The sequence below is a fragment of the Lacerta agilis genome, chromosome Z (assembly GCF_009819535.1).
Source record: "Lacerta agilis isolate rLacAgi1 chromosome Z, rLacAgi1.pri, whole genome shotgun sequence".
NCBI classification, from domain to species: Eukaryota; Metazoa; Chordata; class Lepidosauria; order Squamata; family Lacertidae; genus Lacerta; species Lacerta agilis.
Window position 1 is genome coordinate 43,215,045 of NC_046331.1, and position 19,287 is coordinate 43,234,331.

The 19,287-nt window shown below is 45.7% G+C and overlaps 1 protein-coding gene across 2 annotated transcripts in view; it reads left to right on the plus strand.

Moving 5' to 3' along the window:
- LOC117040162 (rho guanine nucleotide exchange factor 6-like) overlaps window positions 1–19,287 on the plus strand; it is a 38,365-nt gene that overhangs the window by 11,721 nt on the left and 7,357 nt on the right. The window contains exons 1-2 of one of the 2 annotated variants that reach the window (XR_004425823.1): window positions 8,889–9,065; window positions 16,645–16,729. Coding sequence is in view for 1 of the 2 variants with exons in the window: in XM_033137760.1 (XP_032993651.1) it covers window positions 16,645–16,729 (85 nt within the window). In the remaining variant the exon portion in view is untranslated. Of the gene's footprint in view, window positions 1–8,888; window positions 9,066–16,644; window positions 16,730–19,287 lie in introns of those variants that run through there. The other variant, XM_033137760.1, reaches the window with a different exon arrangement.

Genomic DNA, 19,287 nt, shown 5'->3' on the forward strand with positions numbered 1-19,287 from the left:
ACAAACTTAGATAAATGTATTTACATGCAGTGAAGCTGCTTCCATGAGGGAACAGGCTTCACCTCTGCTTCTCTCAGCTGCAGGCTGAGAGAGAGCATGCTGCTTCTTCAAAGGATGAGGCAAAATGGAGAGTGATCTTTGGGATGTTGTTCCCAGGTAAGACCACACCTACTTCTGGTTCCTGTAACTCAGTCCAGGTAAACAGGAAGTTAAGCCTGGAGGACTGAGTTACCTTCATGTCCTCTCTAGGAGTGTTGTGTTTGGCTGCTCTGTGCTTACATCCCACAAACCCCTTCTCAGACGAACACAACATACAAACATATACAACTTTATTCAACCACCCAGAGTCCCAGCTTGACACGTAGATTCTGGAAACTCTCTCTTGGGAGGGGCTTCGTCAGGATGTCCGCAGCCATCTCATTGGTGCAGCAGTACGACAGTTCCACAAGTCCATCCTGGACTGCCTGACGTATATAATGGTACCTCACACCTATATGTTTTGTCCTGGCAAGGAACTTTTCACTCTGAGTCAGTTTTATGCAACTCTGATTGTCCTCCAGCAAACTGACAGCTTGCTTTCTCACCAAACCAAAGTCCTTGATGAGTTCATCGAGCCAGGCAATCTCTCGGCACGCTTCCGATGCAGAAATATATTCAGCTTCTGTGGAAGATAATGCTACACAGTTCTGTTTATAACTGCCCCACACAACAGGTCCATCCCCAAACATAAAAACATGACCACTTGTTGATTTATAATCAGCATTATCCCCAGCCCAATCTGCATCAGTGTACCCCACCAACTTAGGGTCACTGACAGCTGGCAACCTTAATTTACAGTTCACTGTACCCTTCAGATAACGCACCACCCTCTTTACACCAGCCCAATCATGCTCAGTGGGAGAACTCACTTTCCTGCTAAGAATCCCCACTGCATTGGCTATGTCAGGTCTACATGTGGTAACTAAATACAAAAGTTTACCAATTACCGACCTATATTCACTGTTATCTGGCAACAGCTTCGAATCCTGCTGATTCTTGAGGAAGTCTGTGGCCATGGGCGTTGCAACTGTGTTTGCATCTTGCAACTGCATGCATTCAATCAGTTCATTTATTTTCTGTCGCTGGCTGAGAAGGAATGATCCGTCTTCCTCTCTTTCCACCTGGATTCCTAGGTAGTACTTGACATCTCCTAGTTCTTTGACTCCCACCTCTTTGCTGAGGTGTTTCACAATTTGCACATAGTCTCTGTTATTAGATGTTGCGATAATCAAGTCATCAACGAAAGCCAATATATAAGAAAATTGTCCATTACTTGACTTACTGTACAAGCATTTGTCAGCGTTTCCTTGCTTGTATCCAAGTTGCACCAGCATACTGTGCAATTTCTGATTCCAAGCTCTAGCAGCCTGCCTTAATCCATAAAGTCCTTTTTCTAATTTGCAGACTAGATGAGCCTCATTCGGTTTTATAAAACCCTTAGGCTGTTTCATATAAATCTGTTCTGTAATCTCGCCATGCAAAAACGCAGTCGAAATATCGATGTGACGCACGTCCATTTGCTTAGAGGCTGCTATGCTCAAAAGCATTCTTACGCTACTGTATCTTACAGTTGGTGCAAACGTTTCATCATAATCTTCACCATATTTCTGCGAAAATCCTTGTGCTACTAGCCTTGCTTTGTAGCGTTGCACTTCCCCTTCTGACCCCTTCTTAACCTTGAAAACCCACTTGCAGCCAATGGCTTTCTTACCCGGAGGTAGTTCTGTGAGGGTCCAAGTCTTGTTTTGATGCAGTGCATCCATCTCCTCCTGCGCGGCCTTCTTCCAGAGACTAGCTTCTGCAGTTGGCATCCGCTGAATCTCTTCCCATGTGGAAGGTTCCTGTGGTGACGCCGACCCTGCAAGGTAGGACAACCTTACCGGTGGAACACCTCTGTTGGTTCTGGATGAGCGTCTGACCTCTGGTTCTGGTTCCTGAACCGCATCAGCTTCTTCATCATCCTCCAACGCTGGCATGTCCCCTTCTGGATCCTCTTCGTCTCTGGAGCCGCCAGGATTCTGGTCCTCTGCGTCTTCTGGTGCATCACCTGTAGGGGGCGCTATGACACTAGAAGGCAGATTAGTACTTTGTGGGGTTACAGAAGGAAAGTGTATAAGTTCTTGAGTCCATTCTGACTCCTTGGAACAGTCAATGACAGTCTTCCTTGTGTCAACCTTTGCATGCTCATCAAAATAGATTGCATGTTGTGCGCTGACCTTACCAGTTCGTAAGTCCATCACTCTGTATCCTTTTCCTCCAGAGGCGTACCCAACCAGGATACCTGCCTGTGCTCTGGAGTCTAGCTTGTGTCTGTGTTCCTTGGGCACGTGATAGTAACACAGACTACCAAACACACGTATGTGTGACAAATTAGGCGTTCTTCCATGCCAAAGTTCAAATGGTGTGCGCTCTGCCCCCTTGGTGGGCAATCTATTCTGGAGATAAACGGCTGTATGGGCTGCATTTCCCCATAGTCTTTGGGGCAAGGATGCTTCCTTTAGCATGCATCTTGTCATTTCCATAATGGATCTGAATTTCCTTTCGGCTATCGAATTCTGTTGTGGGGTATATGCGACTGTGGTTACATGTATGATACCTTCCTTGGACATGAGATCTTGCATTTCACGTGAGCAGTACTCACCTCCATTGTCACTCATCAACACACCTGGAGCTCTCTGGAACTTGTTCTTGACCATGGCAATGTAGTCTCTGAACATTTCTACTGTCTCACATTTCTCTCTGATGAAATATGCAACACAATATCTCGAAAAATCATCAAGAAATATCAATATATATTTGTTGTTTCCAAGTGATGGAACATTGATTGGTCCACATAGATCTGAATGCACAATGTCCAAAACTTTAGTACTTCTTTGCTCTGCACAACGTGGAAAAGAAGGTTTTACAGCCTTTTCAGTTATACAACTTATGCATTTTGTTGGAGCCTGGTTGTTGCTCCCTTTTACCTGCAAACCTCTTACAAGATCCTTCTTTTGTAGATCCAGAATGACGTTTCTGTCTCTGTGTCCCAATCTTCGGTGCCACAGCGTTAAATCTGCTTCATCCTTCTGGCTGGAATGGGCGACTTTTGCAGACTGCTTTTCTGAAACATTAAGCTCATAAACTCCATTTGTTAGTCTGGCTTCAGCATACACTTCACCATCTTTGGTTACACTACATTGTCCATTCTCAAATGTGATCTTGAAGCCTTTCTTGTCCAAAGCGGACACACTGAGTAAATTGCAGTTCAATTCTGGCACATACTGAACACCAGACACTCTGGTTCTAAAAGACTCATTATCTACATTGAATTCCAAATGCACAGAACCTGCACCTTCCGACTTCAAAATGCGGCCATCAGCTATTTCGATCTCAGATTCTTGATCATTTAATTCATTAAAATATTCTTTTAAAAAACAGTAATGGGAGCTCGCTCCAGAATCTAAAATCCACGTATTATGCACATTTTCATAATTCTGGACAGCTAAACTCCTCTCTTGTAACAGCATGGAGCACTTAAATCTTTCCTTCCTTTCTGCCTTTTGCTGAAAGGTCTGGGAATTCTTTGCTTTAGAAGCATAATTACAGTCACTTCTCCTAGAGTTGCGTTCTTGAGAATCCAAGCTTTCTCTGCATTCCTCTCTTAAGTGGCTGATTAATTCATTAAAAGTCAGATCTTTTGTGTGATCCATTAGGCTTCTAAATGAAGAAAATGCTGGTCCTAGCGATGCTAGCAAGAAAGTCACCTTAGTCACTTCATTAAGAGCTTCAGGAGTGAGAGCAATTCTTTGCACAATCTCTGAAAAACTCTTAACATGCTCTGTGAACTGCTCTCTGGAGTTCATCTTTAACTTGAGCAATTTATCTAGCAAATGCCTGTAGGAGTTCTGTGTAGATGCTCCATAAATCCGCTCAATGTCTTTTAAAATCTGGGATGCATCATCCTCAATGTTTATTAAGGATAGATGCTCATCGCGAAGTGCACTTAAAATTATGTGCTTGGCTTCGCTATTCTTCCTTTCCCAGGCTTCAATTTTGGCTAAATCTTCTTCTTTATCTCCTGTAGGCTTTTCATCTTTTATAGCCTGCAGAACGTTCCTTGCACTCAGATATACCATTAAGCGTTGCTTCCAGTGCACAAAATTATGGTCGTTCAGCAGCATATAGTTTGGCCTTGCTTCACTAACAAAAGCTACACTAGCCATCTTAAAATTCAAAAAGTTGAAAAAAATTTCAAAAAAATCCAAAAATTTGTCAAAAATTCCAAAAATCAAAACCTCAAAAATGCTCAAAAATACAAAAACCTCAAATAAATCTTCACTGCCTCTGAGTACTGTAAACTCTGAGGGAGGGGAGGGGGTTAATCCCTTTTCAGCACAAAGAACAAAGACAAAGAAACATGTGCTCACCAGGAAGTACTTTAAAAAAAAATCCAACTCAACTCAAAAACACAATCCAATGCAATCCTTCAAAAATACACAAAAATATGCAATACCTGGGCCCATAACCCTTTGTGGGAATGTTTAGGAGTGTGGATGAGTATATATTATTTATATATCTCAATCCCAGCTTGTGTGAGCAAGCTCCAAATTTAGCAGAGTTTACATTCCCTTTTAAAACACAGCAGAAAAACGTTTGCATAGGCTTGCTTAAGCCAGCTATATTCCTGGTATATTCCCCTTGTTCCCTCTTAAAAGTAGAAAGACACAATACTGATTATAAGATATAAAAGGAGTTTACTTACAGACATCCATGAGTTACAGTACATGCTTCAAGGAGGCAGACAAACTTAGATAAATGTATTTACATGCAGTGAAGCTGCTTCCATGAGGGAACAGGCTTCACCTCTGCTTCTCTCAGCTGCAGGCTGAGAGAGAGCATGCTGCTTCTTCAAAGGATGAGGCAAAATGGAGAGTGATCTTTGGGATGTTGTTCCCAGGTAAGACCACACCTACTTCTGGTTCCTGTAACTCAGTCCAGGTAAACAGGAAGTTAAGCCTGGAGGACTGAGTTACCTTCATGTCCTCTCTAGGAGTGTTGTGTTTGGCTGCTCTGTGCTTACATCCCACACTCCCAACTCTATGATTCTATGTGCCTCAATTGTCATTTTGCTGCGGCAGCACACTGAGCTAAGCCATGGCTTGGCTTAGTGTAGCTGTAGAGAACATTTTCCAGTTCACGGGCCGCATTCCATCCTGGACAATCTTCCAAGGGCCACATGGTTGCGGTGGGGCCAGAGGCAAAAGAGAGATTTCACTGAGATTTGACAAAGCAAGTGGAAGGGATGATCTGTGTGTGAGGACTCCGCAGTTCAAAATAATGTTGCACACCACCCGTTTCCAAGTACTGCAAGATTCTAGGGCTTCCAGGCACTCACAAGGGGTTTGTTATTCCTTTTGGAAATGTGGCACAGCAGAGACTGTGGTGTTTTTATGATAGATGGTTTGTTTACACATGTATACAACCTGATCTTGTGATGGAGGGGCTCACAGCATTAACATTCCAAAAGGGTCTTGCTTCTCCCATAGCCACTACCTCGGATTCCAGCGGAAATCCAACAGCACAGCAAACTGCCCTCAAACTCAGGGTTTGTCCTTCTCACTATGTAAGAGCTGGAGAAGGGCCCCCACCCATTTGCCATCTGGCACATTTGCTTTGTTCTCTTAATGGCCTGTCATCCAGGCAATCAGCTGAACACAGGAAGCTAGCCTGGTTTATGAAAGTTTTAACACTTGCTGGATCCACAGATTGGAATTGTCTGACCTGCAGCTTAACCCCCCATGCCTTGATTAAATTCTAATACTTGCCAGATCCAGGGATTAAAGGAGTATGGCACCCACCAACTCATAACAATAGATTCCGATGCTGAGTTGTGGCACAAATTATGCCCTTCTTTTCAGTCAAGCTACACAGGGTCCAGAATCAAAGGCACCACTTTTCACACATGTGTTGTTGCAAAATTGCAAAGATGTTGTTTCCAACATCTTGGGAAATGCTAATTTTGCTGGGTTTACAGTGTGTGTGTGTGTGTGTGTGTGTGTAGGGGGGGGGGAGCCTCAGGCCCAGGGGCTCCAATGTCTCCTTCCAGGCCCCAGTATCTCCCAATGTCTCTTTCCGGGCCCCTTTAGGATTCCTCTCAGGTCACGTTCCCTTACTGGCCTTGCTATGCACCCTCCTGGAGAGCTCTTGCCCAGCCTGGAGCATGTTCTTGAAAACTCTAATGGTGCCCCTTGCTTGCATGGGTGGAGGGTGGTGAGGGGCATCTGTGAGTGTGTCAACTAGCTTGCTTTGCAAAGGTAAAAAATTAGCATTTGTTGCTCTGTCCACTTTGGCCTTTGGCCCTGACCAGCGCTAGCATGCACCCCCAGGAAGCTTGCCTGGAAGGGAATTGGTTTTTTGGTTGCTTTTTTTTTTAAGGTACCAGCAGGACAGCAGCAGGAGAAAGAGAGAGAGGAGCGAAGGAAGAAAATAATAGAAAAAGAAGTTAGTTGTAGCTACATATGGCAACTCCCACCAAGTGCCATATGTGGGGGAACAGTTAATTCTTCCAACAAGAGGTGGGGATGCGAGAAGTGGAAATGCTGTTTCGCAGCCTAATGTGACTGTCACTGAGGCAGAATTGCTTCTGAATATCCCTTGATTTCTGCGCCACGGTAGGGGCTTGATAGAAAACTGAAGCAGATGCCTGGATTTTATCTGGCCATCAGAAGTGAATGCTTTTGACATAATGTGGAATGTGGAAATGTCAATTGTGGCATTCCAGCATGTCTCCCTCCACCCCCCAAGGCCCGGCTTTGCCCTCCACTGCGTCATGCTGGCAGTCCCTATCAATCAAGCGTAAATGGCTATTATTTATTGGATCTATACCCTTCCATTTACTCAGCAGCAAACAAGGATGCAACTTGAAAACAAAGCAAAAACATGCTGGAACGGTTAAGGCATTCTAAACAAAAGCAATTGCATTTTTAAAAACCCTAAAGGAGCTACAGCAGAAAACATTCCTCCATCCAGTGGTCACAGGGTTGCCAGGACCAGCATTCTGCAGCCACCAAATGCCTGGGGAATCCCAGGATATATTTTTAAAGGTAATAATGCTGGAGATGGCCACATCTCACTGATGACCCAGCACCCTGTGGAATGTCAAAACTTAGCCACACACTGGCAGACCGTGAAGATAAATCCGACAGGGTTTTGCCGAGAGACAAAACAGGGAAGGTTGACAAGGAGCAGGAAGGTTGGGAGAAACTGCTTCTGAGCTGTGTTTGGTTGGTGGTGCTGGGTGCTTATAAATAAATTGGCCTGCAGAAGGTTTTAACACATCCCCAGGAGAAAAGACAAACCCACTGGGTGTGCCTTGTTGGGCCAGCCACTGACTGCATACAGACTATACCAACAAAATCTGGGAACTGTAGTTTACCCCTCACAGAGCTACAGTTCCCAGCACCTTTAACTATAGTTCCTCAGGATTCTTTCAGGGAGGGGGTTTGCTCTGGGTGTGCTTCAAAGGTATGGTGTGTACACAGCAGTCTTCTGGTCTAACCTTCTGAGTGTAAAATGGATGGTGGGAAGCAACCATTGATGCCACTTTTGAGCTCCTAGGCAGGAAAGCGGGATATAAATAAAGAGATATATAAATGATGGTGTATGCTCAGATGTACTCTTTTCTTTGGCATTTGTTAGATGAGAACAGGTTCAGGGGCTTGGCCATCCCTGGCCTTACATGCCTTGGAGAAAGCTAGATCCCCGGATGTCAGAGAATCCTAACATTTTAGAGTTGGAAAGGAGCACAAAGGTAATCGAATCCAACTCCCTGCAATCCTTTGCCCAGTTTGAGGCTTGAACCCATGTCCCCGAGAGTCTCATGCTCAACCAACTGAGCACGCTCTCTCTCTCTCTCTCTCTCTCTCTCTCTCTCTCTCTGTGTGTGTGTGTGTCAGGCAAGGAAGCACCCTACCTCTTCTTGAAACCCCCGTTTCTTGGGATACCCTTAGTACTCATAATGGACCTGATATGACAATCTTGGAGCAACCTCTCTCTGCCTCTCTAGCTGTCCTACCTCACAGGTGTGTTGTAAGGGCAAAATGTTAGCGTGAAAGCCAGGCATGTCACCATAACTTCCTGACAGGAAAGGATGACATATGCAGACAGACACAAAGAGGCACCGGTGCCCCCCCCCCCCCGCCCCATCAAACCCTTATTTCCAGCAAGTAAAAACTCTGGGCAAAGGGAAGGAAGGACTGCATCTCAGCAGTTGGACTAGAGCTGCTTTGCGTGCAGAAGGTCCCAGGTTCAATCCCGGCGGGCATCTCCATGCAGCACTGAGTCCGTGCCTGACACTCTGGACAGCCGCTGCCATTCAGGGTAGGCAATACTGAGCTACACACCTGCCCATGTTCCTGGAATCATAGAATTGTAGAGTTGGGAGGGTCCCCTGAAGGTCGTTAACTCCAACCCCCTGCAGTGCAGGAATCTCAACAAAATCATAATAGAACCCATACCCTGGCGCGGCCCGTTTCTCCCGGCTCCCCGGAGGGTTCATCAAGCTCTGACAGACCCTTGTGGAGAAGGAACCATTTGCGTCCTACTACTAATAGTCCATTTTGTGTGCGCGCGCGCGCGAGCGAGGGCGCGCCCTCGGTCTGCTGCCTGCAGGAGAGAAGGCACTCTGCGCACGCCCCGACGCTCTTTGCTCCCGCCCCGAGTTTTGAAGCGGCGCTGAAGGAGGCGCGAGGAAGGGGGAGCCTGAGTGCGCGCAGGCTTCAGCAGCGGGCGGCTGGCTTTCCTTCTCCTTCTCCTCCTCCCCTCCGCGCCTCGGGGACTCCCGGCTCGGCTGGGGGTGGTGCTCCCGAGTCCCGACCCTGCCCGCCTCGCCGCCGCCGCCTGCCACTTCCCCTTCCTTGCGCCGCCCGCCTGCGATCCAGCTCCGGGTCAGAGCGCGGCGCCTCCCCAGCCCTCCGTCTGCTGCACCCAGCGGCGGCGATTGCTGCCAACATGGGACGGCCGCGGAGGAGAGCCTGAGCAGCCGGGTGAGTGCTTGGCCGCCCCCTCCTTCTTCTCCAACTTTTCCTCCGAATCCCCCTCCCTCCTAAGCCCCTCCATTCATGGGCTCGGCGTCGCCCCACCGCCCCGTTCGCCTCGCCTTTTCTGCGCCCCCTCTTCTCCATAGCAGGGGCGCCCACACTTTGCGCCCCTCAGCAAACCCCGTCTGCGCCCTCGCCATCTCCGCTTGCAGATACCCTGATGTCTGCCTGCGCCCTTCAAGTCTCTCATCCACCTTCCCTTTTGCTTCTCATCAGCTGGTCTCTTCTGAGATCTTTCCCTCCGTTCGGAGGCTTACTTTCCCCTCTCTGGCCGGTGCTTGCTTGATCTTTTTGGTCGGGAGAGCTTCAGCTCTTTCCTGCCCGGACCTACCGGTACATACCAGGGTCAGCTTGTCCCCATGCTTCCCCCTCCAGGCTTCTCTTCCCATGCCCTCCTTCCTTCTCCCTCACTAGGGTCTCTTGCCTCCTTTACTTGCCCTCCCTCACCGCTATTATTATACCGCTTTCTACCCTGCAGCGGGCAAGAGCACGGGGCACTCCGCACGGGGACTTTACAGAGCAGAAACAGGAACAGGTCCCTGCCCAGATGAGCTTACAAGGCTAAAATTGGACACACGGAAAACAACAGTGGAGGCACTGCTAAGCAGGAGCACAGTATGGGGTTATTTCAATTGCACATGCTTAGGGAGAGTTACAGGCTTGCATGGGACTGCCTTGGTCTGCATCACTTCTTTCTTGCAGCGGGGGATGTGAAAGACCACCAGAGAACCCCACTTTGCCACACCCAAACCAACACCCCCCAGTGAAACATCCCCTATCCATTGCATCCACAGATGTCTGCCTTTTCTGTCCGTTCTGGCATGTGCTGAGTGTTTGCGTTTTCTGTGTCTGACTTCTTCTGATCCACACCTCCCAGGTGCGTGTGGCTTTTCTGCATGAAACTGCCACAGTGGTGGGGGAAATTTATGGCCCTCCAGATGTTGCTGGACTAAAAACTCTACAAGAGCAATACTGAGATGGGGTGGTGCTGACTAACAGCCAGGCCAACCCCTGGACTGATTGTACATAGGAAGGCAGGCGGGCCGGGGGGGGGGGGCTCCTGGGGGCCAAATGAGCTTGGTGGGCAATGGATGAGCCTCCATTGAAAGGCTGAAAATTCCAGAAACTGAGATAAATGTGTTTCTTCGACGTATTGGACTGCTGTTCTGAAAGTGAAATTTCCTTATAATTTCCATATTTAATTTTGTATCTTTATTAAGGCTTTTATTGTCAGTAATTTTTAAATTCAACTGTGTATGTGTATTTGTCTTAGTTTGTTTTATATGAGCTTAAAGCTGAAATAAAGTGATTGATTGTGTTTGTTCCAAACCAACCTCTGATAGACTCATGATTTGTGTGAGTGTTTTCCTCAAAGAAGATTATATATGAAAGGCTGTCTGAATTGCACAGCAGCCCATATTTTGGAATTGGGAGCAATTCACTTACCTGAATTTCCTTAAAAACAAAAAACCCCGAACCCAGCCAGTTCTAGCCTTTAGGAATACCTAGAGAAGCTTGAGAAATAATGCAAAATGAGTAATTTGCTGCCATTTTTGCCATTATTTATGCAAGTGGCAGAATTTTATTTACATACATGTTGCGGATGTGTGTGTTAAATGCAGTGCACACCTAGCGTTGTTTGTTGTTGGCATCTGTCTGTCTCAGGAGACAACAGAGGAGTGCGCCTTTGGGGGTGAGGTCAATCTGCTGGGAGCTTGCAGTGCGTGCTGTGATTGTAGAGACCAATACGGGAGAGACATGTTTGTTGCAGCTGGGGCAGATGAAGGCATCCGGTTCTGCTACTGCATAGAAGCAAAATGCTGAAAGGGAGCTTTCAGGAAAGATCTGTGGGCAGAATATTGTACTCCTGCTGGTTCCTTGTGGTTGTTTCTGGAAAAGAAAATCCACAAGACATGAACAGTTATCAGTTATGACACAGTGTCCTTTGTGTGTACACCAGCCATAGGTAGGTTGACTTCAGTCTTGCTTCTCCATTATTCATGGGCCACCTGTGAGTTTTAAAGCAGGAATGGTTCCTCAGGATCTCTGAACAGTTAAGGCAGCGCTCAATGTCAGTGCCTTTTTAAAACAAACAAACAAACAGAGTGCAAGAAGAGCCCTCCTGGATCAGGCCAAAGGGGCCCCCATCTAGGTAGGTGGGAGCTTGGTGGGTATTTAACATTTGTATGTTTTAAAGTCTGGTTGTGAGTTTCTTTTTGATTCTACAGTTTTATGTTTTGTAAACCACTTTGAGGGTGTGTGTGTTTTTTACACAAGGAAACTGTGTATAAACACTATGAAATGAATGAATGAATGAATGATGAATGATGCCATTTGCATCTTCTCTGACCACTGACTAAGCCAGCTAGGGATTATGGGGGTTGTAGTCCAAGAACTCCTTGGGGGTTGAAGAACACTGCCATTATAATGGATAGCCAAAACAGTGCCCTCTAGATATTGTTGGATCCCTGGCCTGATCAGCCCCAAACAACGTATCCAATGGTCAGGACACCACCATGTTGACTGACTCTGGTTGGCTGACTGGCAACCACCTTTTAGAGTCTCCAACAGAGGGAAGAAGAGGCCAGGGATTGAACCTGGGATCTTCTGCATGCAAGACAGGTGGTCTGCTGCTGAGCTACAGCCCCTCCTCTAAATAAAGTGTTCATGTCAACACTATAATGCAGCAGCAAAAAGAGGACGAATGCTATTTTAGGCTCCATCAACAGAAATCTAGTGTCCAGATGAAGGGAAATCATAGTACCACTCTATTCTGCCTTGATCAGACCACACCTGCAATACTGTGTCTAGTTCTGGGTGCCACAATTTAAGAAGGATGCTGACAAACTGGAAGGTGTGTACAGGAAGGCAACCAAAATGATAAAGGATCTGGAAACCAAGCCTGGTGAGGAACGGTTGAAGGAGCTGGGTACATTTAGTCTAGAGAAGAGGAGACTGAGGAGATATGATAGCCATCTTCAAATATCTCAACGGCTGTCACATGGAAGAGAGAACATGCTTGTTTTCTCCTGTTCCATAGAGTAGGACCTGAACCAATGGCTTCAAGTTACAAGAAAGGAGATTCTGACGAAACACCAGGAAGAACTTTCTGACAGCAAGAACGGTTCTGCATTGGAATGGTCTCCCTCGGGAGATTGCGGACTCTCCTTCCTTGAGGGGGTTTAAGCAGAGGTTGGATGGCTATCTGTCTTGAATGCTTTAGTTGAGATTTCTGCATTGCAGAGGGGTTGGCCTAATAGATGATCGTTTGGGGTTTCTTCCAACCCTAAGATTCTATGATTCTGTGTGAGCGAACATCTGCCTGTTCCTGCTCCACAACCATCATTCCAGAAATGCTCCCATGGATGAAAGCATTTATGGTTGAAAAGTCACACAGAGAGGGAGAGAGAACACACAGCATTTTTATAGAAGCATAGGGTGCACTTCAACCTAAACATCTGTAAGGGGTCACCTGCAGCTATTATTACTTAAATGAATTTATGTAGCCACTTATCAGTACATAATCCTTGCGTGACTTACAGCAGAACAATGTTTAGAAGCACAACATGGAATAGTTCAAAATCATCAATGGACATCAAAAGACAGTGGGAAGGAGGAGCAATTTATGCAGGGCCTTTGTTGAACTTACTGAAATTACCCGAATCTAATGCTCATCTTTTTTGGCCAAATTACGTTGCGAAAATGAAGGTTCGCATTAGATTCGATAGCACATTAGACTCGAGTAAATACAGTATGTTCCAGCAGATGCTCTCAGCATCCTTAGAGGGGAGAAACATTGGAATAGCTCATACGGCATGTTGTTGTTTAGTCGTTTAGTCGTGTCCGACTCTTCGCGACCCCATGGATCAGAGCACACCAGGCACTCCTGTCTTCCACTGCCTCCCGCAGTTTGGTCAGACTCATGCTAGTCGCTTTGAGAACACTGTCCAACCATCTTGTCCTCTGTCATCCCCTTCTCCTTGTGCCCTCCATCTTTTCCAACATCAAGGTCTTTTCCAGGGAGTCTTCTCTTCTCATGATGTGGCCAAAGACTTGGAGCCTCAGCTTCAGGATCTGTCCTTCCAGTGAGCACTCAAGGCTGATTTCCTTAAGAATGGATAGGTTTGATCTTCTTGCAGTCCATGGGACTATGGATGAAATCAGGATATCATGCACTTTATGTTGTTTTGCCCTTTATATATGATGGCCAGAGAAAAATTCTTCTCTCCTATTTTTTATTGGTTCTCAGATCTATCCCCCCCCCCCCGCCCCAGAAGTGATAGTTGAACTCTTAGCCAATAAATATATGCAAATTACAACACCTGGTAGCCAAATTTGCTCTTGGAGCTAAGAAGCTTTGCTCCAGTTATGTTAATGCATTGAAATTTTAAACTTTTATGCTATAAACTCTTACAGACTTCAGTTGTATGATTTTGCCTTGCTTTAGCGCTTTGTCATTCATTGTGAAGCCTCGGCTGTAAATTGAATTGGCATAATAGAGGCAACATAAAATAAAATTTAAAAGCCTGGGTGAATGAAAATATGTTTGCCTGTTATTGCTGAGAAGGTATCGGGTGAGGAGGGAGCTGCTACCAAAAAAGTCCCTTTCCTGGAAAAGACTCTCTGTTTGAATTCCTGGTGATCTGCCGTCACTCAGCAACATGGAGCTCAGTAGACCAAGGCAGCTTCCTATAGCCCTAAACAGCTGGAGCAGGCCACCTGAAGGTGGTCTTTAACATTTTGGGATTCCAGATGTTGGACTACAATTCTTGCCCGTCAGCTTTAACTGTTAGCCATGCCGACTGGGGTTTGTGGGAGATGTAGTTCAACAAAACCAGGAGGGCTGGGTGATACCCAGCTAACTCATTAACATCCATTGACATCAAGGGCTATATAAACCAAACCCATTGATTTCAGGGGGTCTTCTCTGAGCATGACCAACACTGACCATCACCTGGCTACAACCATACACAAGAGTCTACAAGGGTCTTACAATCATCTTCAGAAATCTAGCCCTTCAGCTCGCCCGCTGGGGAGATCAGAGTGGCCAGCAACCAGGCGCAGGGCTTTTTGGGTAGTGGCTCCATCCACATTTCCTGAATTCTCTTCCTGTGAAGCTCTGTCCTGCCCTTCCCTCTCCTCCCTCCTTTCAAAGGGTGCTGAGACTTTTTCTGTACCTCAAGGCCTCTTATTAGGAATTTCCACTGCCCTGGCATGTTTGAAGGGTGGAAGGTTGCTGTTGCGCTGTATCTAATGGACACAACTAACTTAGGTCCAGTAACTTCACTGGATCTACTCTGAGTAGGGCTCAGTTGAATAAAGCCTGTGGTCTTTACTTGTATTTAAAATCGGGTGGGAGTATTTTTGTTTGGCATGAGCTGCCTTTGTGGGATGGTAATAACCGTACAGGCAACAACCTTTTTACGCTTGTCCGACATGTGAATGACTATGTGCATGTGCATCACTGCAACCCAGAAGTGACTGGCAGAGCAGGGTGTAAGGAGCTCATGCATGCTCCACTGACATGCATGGGGCAGGGTGGGGGTTGGAAATGTGCTCCCCACACAAAATGGCCGTTATCTGCAATAAAAATAAATAAAGCCAATAAGCACCCCTCCCCTCCAAGACTATCCCCACGTAGCTCAGGCCATGAGGAAAGCCATGCATAGGGAGCGAGGCACAAGGAGTTACGTGGCCCCAAATTCCCTGCAGCTTCATTAACTCCAGATGTTTCAAGGGAGCGGCACATTGGCGCAAAATTACCCACAACCACCACACACTTCGGTATGATTTCATTGCCCACTTTGCAGTCGGCCGTGCAGATAGGCTGAAAATAAACTTGCCCCCTCCCCTCCCAATTCAAATTATAGGTTGGAGCCTGAGGGCATGGTTGAAGAAATGCTTGCCTGCCTTGTGGTCGCAGCGTGGCCACCAAGGAAAGCCTTCATGAAAGCCAAAGCCACAGAGCCAATTGGCAGTTTTCAAGGGGCACAGCTGCAAAATTGCTGGCATGGGGAGCGATATGTTCCTTCCTCCCCACCCTGCACACATCTAGTATTGCACAAGCCACTGAGACTTTTGTCACGAGGCAGGACTTGCTCACTAACAAAAGAATTGTTTTCTAAAAAACTAACATGTTGCTTTTAAAGAATTCGTTGATTGGTAAACTCTGTGTAATTTTCCCATGTAGCTCAAAACAGCAGTTCGGAAGGAAGGAGGGAGAGGGAAATGTTTATTTCCTTTAATTATAAATGTTTAAAAACCACTTACTTGAGTGGCCACATTATTAGGGGTTAAAGGGTTTGAAAAGTATTGTGGGATTGATTTTTTTGGGGGGTGGGGTATGTTATAAGGCACTAAATCAGTTTCTAACACAATTTTAAGCTTGAAATACACTATGGGTTCTGATCTACTCCAAGTAGACCCTTTGAAATTAATGAACCTAAGTAAGTCACAATCATTTGTTCCAATGGGTCTACTCTGAATAGGACTATCATTGGATACAACTCACTTTTTGTTTATTTAAAAAAGACACATGATGGCATTTAGCACGTTCGCCCTCACAGCACCCCTGCGGTGTAGGCCAGTGTTCAGACCATGTGTCCTTTATTTGCTTAAAATGAAAGATCAGCACGAAACAGCCAAATGACCTGTGCAACACATTGTCAACAACAAAATATCTGGTACCGTTGTACGGATGGGAAGCTGAGGCTGAAGGCAAATGCTTGCCCACCATGGACTCTGAGCTCAGGGCAGAATGGTGGGTAGTTGAAGCTAGAGAAAGACTAGGGTCACATCAGCCAGGATTCTCCTAAGGGCATACTACAGTGAGGTTGTTACCCCCGGCATCTCTGCACAGAAACCCTGGAAAATGGAGCAAAAGCCCAGTTCTCTTTTAGACCAGCAGTGTGATGCTTATGATTCTAGTCTTTTTCGGAAGGCAGGAAGCAGTAATGCAGTTAAGCACTTTCAAACTCTGGACTTAATGGTCTTACGGAACACCTCCACCTGTAGGTGACATCTCCCCTCTTTACTTTATTTAAAATGTTCTATGCCAGCCCTAGCTGCATTTACGGGGCCCTCAGGCTCATTGTCATGAGTGCGGTCCTGGCAGCACCAAGGGAGAACTGCATTTTACCAGGGCAGGCAATTTGCCCATCTACTATGTATTTCCTGCACTGACTGGCAGCCGCTGCCAAGGGTCAGTCAGAGGCATAATATCTTCTGCTTCCATTTTCTTTTTTAACTGGAGATGCTAGGGATTGAAACTCAGATCTTCTGAGTGCAAAGCAGTGGGCAGTGGGTCAAATAATTCTAGCCTCCTTTTTCTATATATTTTTAAAGCTTTTCTACCCCACTTGCCTGCTGAGAACTTGAAAGCTTGGCACATTTTTATGAGTTATAAAATGTATTTTTTTTATTATGTCTTGATAGCTTTGTCTCATTCATTTAACATGGCTGCAAAGTGGGAGCTTGGAAGACTGACTTGATGTCTCTCCCCCCCCCTTCTCTTTTCTGGCCACAGTTGTTTGATGCACACGATCTATACACAGGAGACAATTTCCCCCAGGTACTGAATACCCTTGCAGCTATAAACAAGGCTACAGAAGGTAAGAAGAAGGGGGGAAATAGTTGAACTGAATGAAATGTTTGCTGTGGCGATGGACTGATAAAATTAAATACACTATTGAAATCGTACAACTGGTTAAAAAAAATAAAAACTATGAATCCAACAAAACATTTCTCCTAATCGGCACTGAAGTCAGATAATTTTTTTTTCTTTTTGCAACCTCCTCCGTAATCTGGGAAGAAGCATTCCTGAAGCAAAACAATTCCAAATCTGCAGAAGGTCTTCCTAGCAGGGTTCTTCACAGGGGGAGAATCAGTCCCTCTCTGTGCACTCATTATACAAGTTACATAGCAAAAAAACCAGATCAACATACTCTGTTGCTGTAGCTACGCACAGAAAATGACATTCGTTGACCAGGATATTATTAAATCATCTGTTTATCAATGCAGAGAGTAGCACATGAATGCTCTCCTCAATTTGGAGACAGTTTATGCATGTATGAAGCTCTAACAATTCCGTAATTTAGGATATTATTAAGGAGTAACGGAGAACAAAATTAATCAGCTTCAGTTCCCAGATACTGTATATCTAAGCCCATTTATCTCTGTGATAATAAGAGAATTAGGCCTTCTTTCAATTGTCCACACACCCAAAAAAGTTTTCTCCTTATGCCTTTTCTGCTGAATGTCTCTACCGGAAGCATCTCCCAACCCCCATCATTGCAGCATTTGCACTTCCCCATTGGTAGTTTCAGTGTGAGATGATCCAATTTCGTTTTATCAGGTGCAAAGCAGGAAATGTCCCTTGTGCCTTTAAAGAGGTGTGGCCAGTTTGCTGAAACAGCCTGTCAGTGCAGAAGTGAGAAAGTGCAGCATCTTGTTCCTCTACAGCACAACTGCTTCATGTGCAACTGAGTTCTTTCTTTTGTTTTGAAGAAGCAGGAGCAATCAGAACACACACACACACAAACATCCTCCTGCAATGGTACAGTCTTGGAGAAACTGTGCCACCTAACTGTTGAGTATATAAATTGGCTTTTGCACCAATCCAACAAGGAGAATACATTCCTTTTATTATTGTACCCCTATATTAAATTTTATAGTCCTATTCCTTTTTTCCCTTTAACCAAACTCTCATGACCTGGACTGGACTGTTAAGCAGGGCAAATCCCATACCTGAATGCTAGGAAACAAAACTTACACTTAAACAGCTCAGGACCACAATACTCAAGGACCGCCTCTCCCTATATAAACTGACTTGCACCCTGAGATCATCACCTGAGGCCCTTCTTCGCATGCCTCTTCCATGAGAGGTCTGAAGGGTGGCAACACGAGAACGGGCCTTCTCTGCAGTGGCTCCCCATTTGAGGAACCCTCTCCCCAGGGATGTCCGCCTGGTGCCTTCATTATAGATATTTATGCACTAGGTGAAAATGTTCCTTTTCAACCGGGTCTTTGACTGATTATTGTTCTATGGCCTTTTACATGCATGTTGGGGGGGCAGTTGTGTGTGTCTTGTCGTCTGGGCACCCCAGGGTTGTGCCCTGGAGCGGTCACTTTGGTGCTGCTAATGGTTTGACTTCACCCCACAGAGATGCAGTCCATCGTCTCTGGAGACAGAAGGATGTCAACAGCCTACTGGTGTGAATGAAATTTAGCGTGACATAGCTGTAAATTGGTACGCCAGTGTGAAAGGGGGCAGAAGCACTAGCCTTACAGGGTTCGTCCACACTTTTGCTTGATCTGTATTCCGATTGTATTGTGTACTGATTAGGGGGTTGGACTAAATGACCCTCGGGGTCCCTTCCAACACTATAATTTTATGGTTTTCTGGGCCCAATTCCTTTTCTCGTTATTACATGGCTGTGCTTTGCAAAAGTCTTAACTTACCTGCTGAATTGTGGAAAATCCAGAGAGAGGTTTTGCTTAACCATGCTTCAGTTCAGCAGGTAAGACTGGGTTTTTGCAAAGTCCAACCATGGAACAAGAAAAGCGCTCAGACCAGGGGGAATTAATTGGTGTGCAGTATGATCAGCTTCTCATGCAAAAGTGTGGCTGAACCCTGAATAAGTAAAACTAACAAAATAAACCCCACGTGTGAATGCAACCCTATCATTACTGGAGAAGGCAGCAAATCCAGAGCTCCTATTATTGCCAGATATTTGGCAAGCAGCGCCCTTCCTGCAGAGTTGTCTGGCTGGCAAAGCGCAATGGAACCCAATGTTTAAAGTTTAAATCCTTACAAAATGCAAACAGTGAATTGTCAATGTATGTTGCCGAACAGACGTTTCAGCTAAATTCTAACCAGATTCTAATAATAGACTTTGGCTCCAGTGTCTCAGCATGCATCATTTTGCTTGCAGAGCGCTGTCTAGAATAAATCAATGGACTGTTTGGGAGAAAGCATGGCAGGGTAGTGCCTTGTTACGACTGAGTTCTGTATTTGTGGTTGGTATTTAGATACTGGTGGTTGCTGATCTTTTGTTTTCTCCCGGAAGGAATTGGGAAACAGGCAATGAAACCACAGACCTTTGCAGTTCAGTACAGCTTATCGAGAAATGGTGAAGAGATATCTTTTGGATAGAGAGGGGCATTGCTA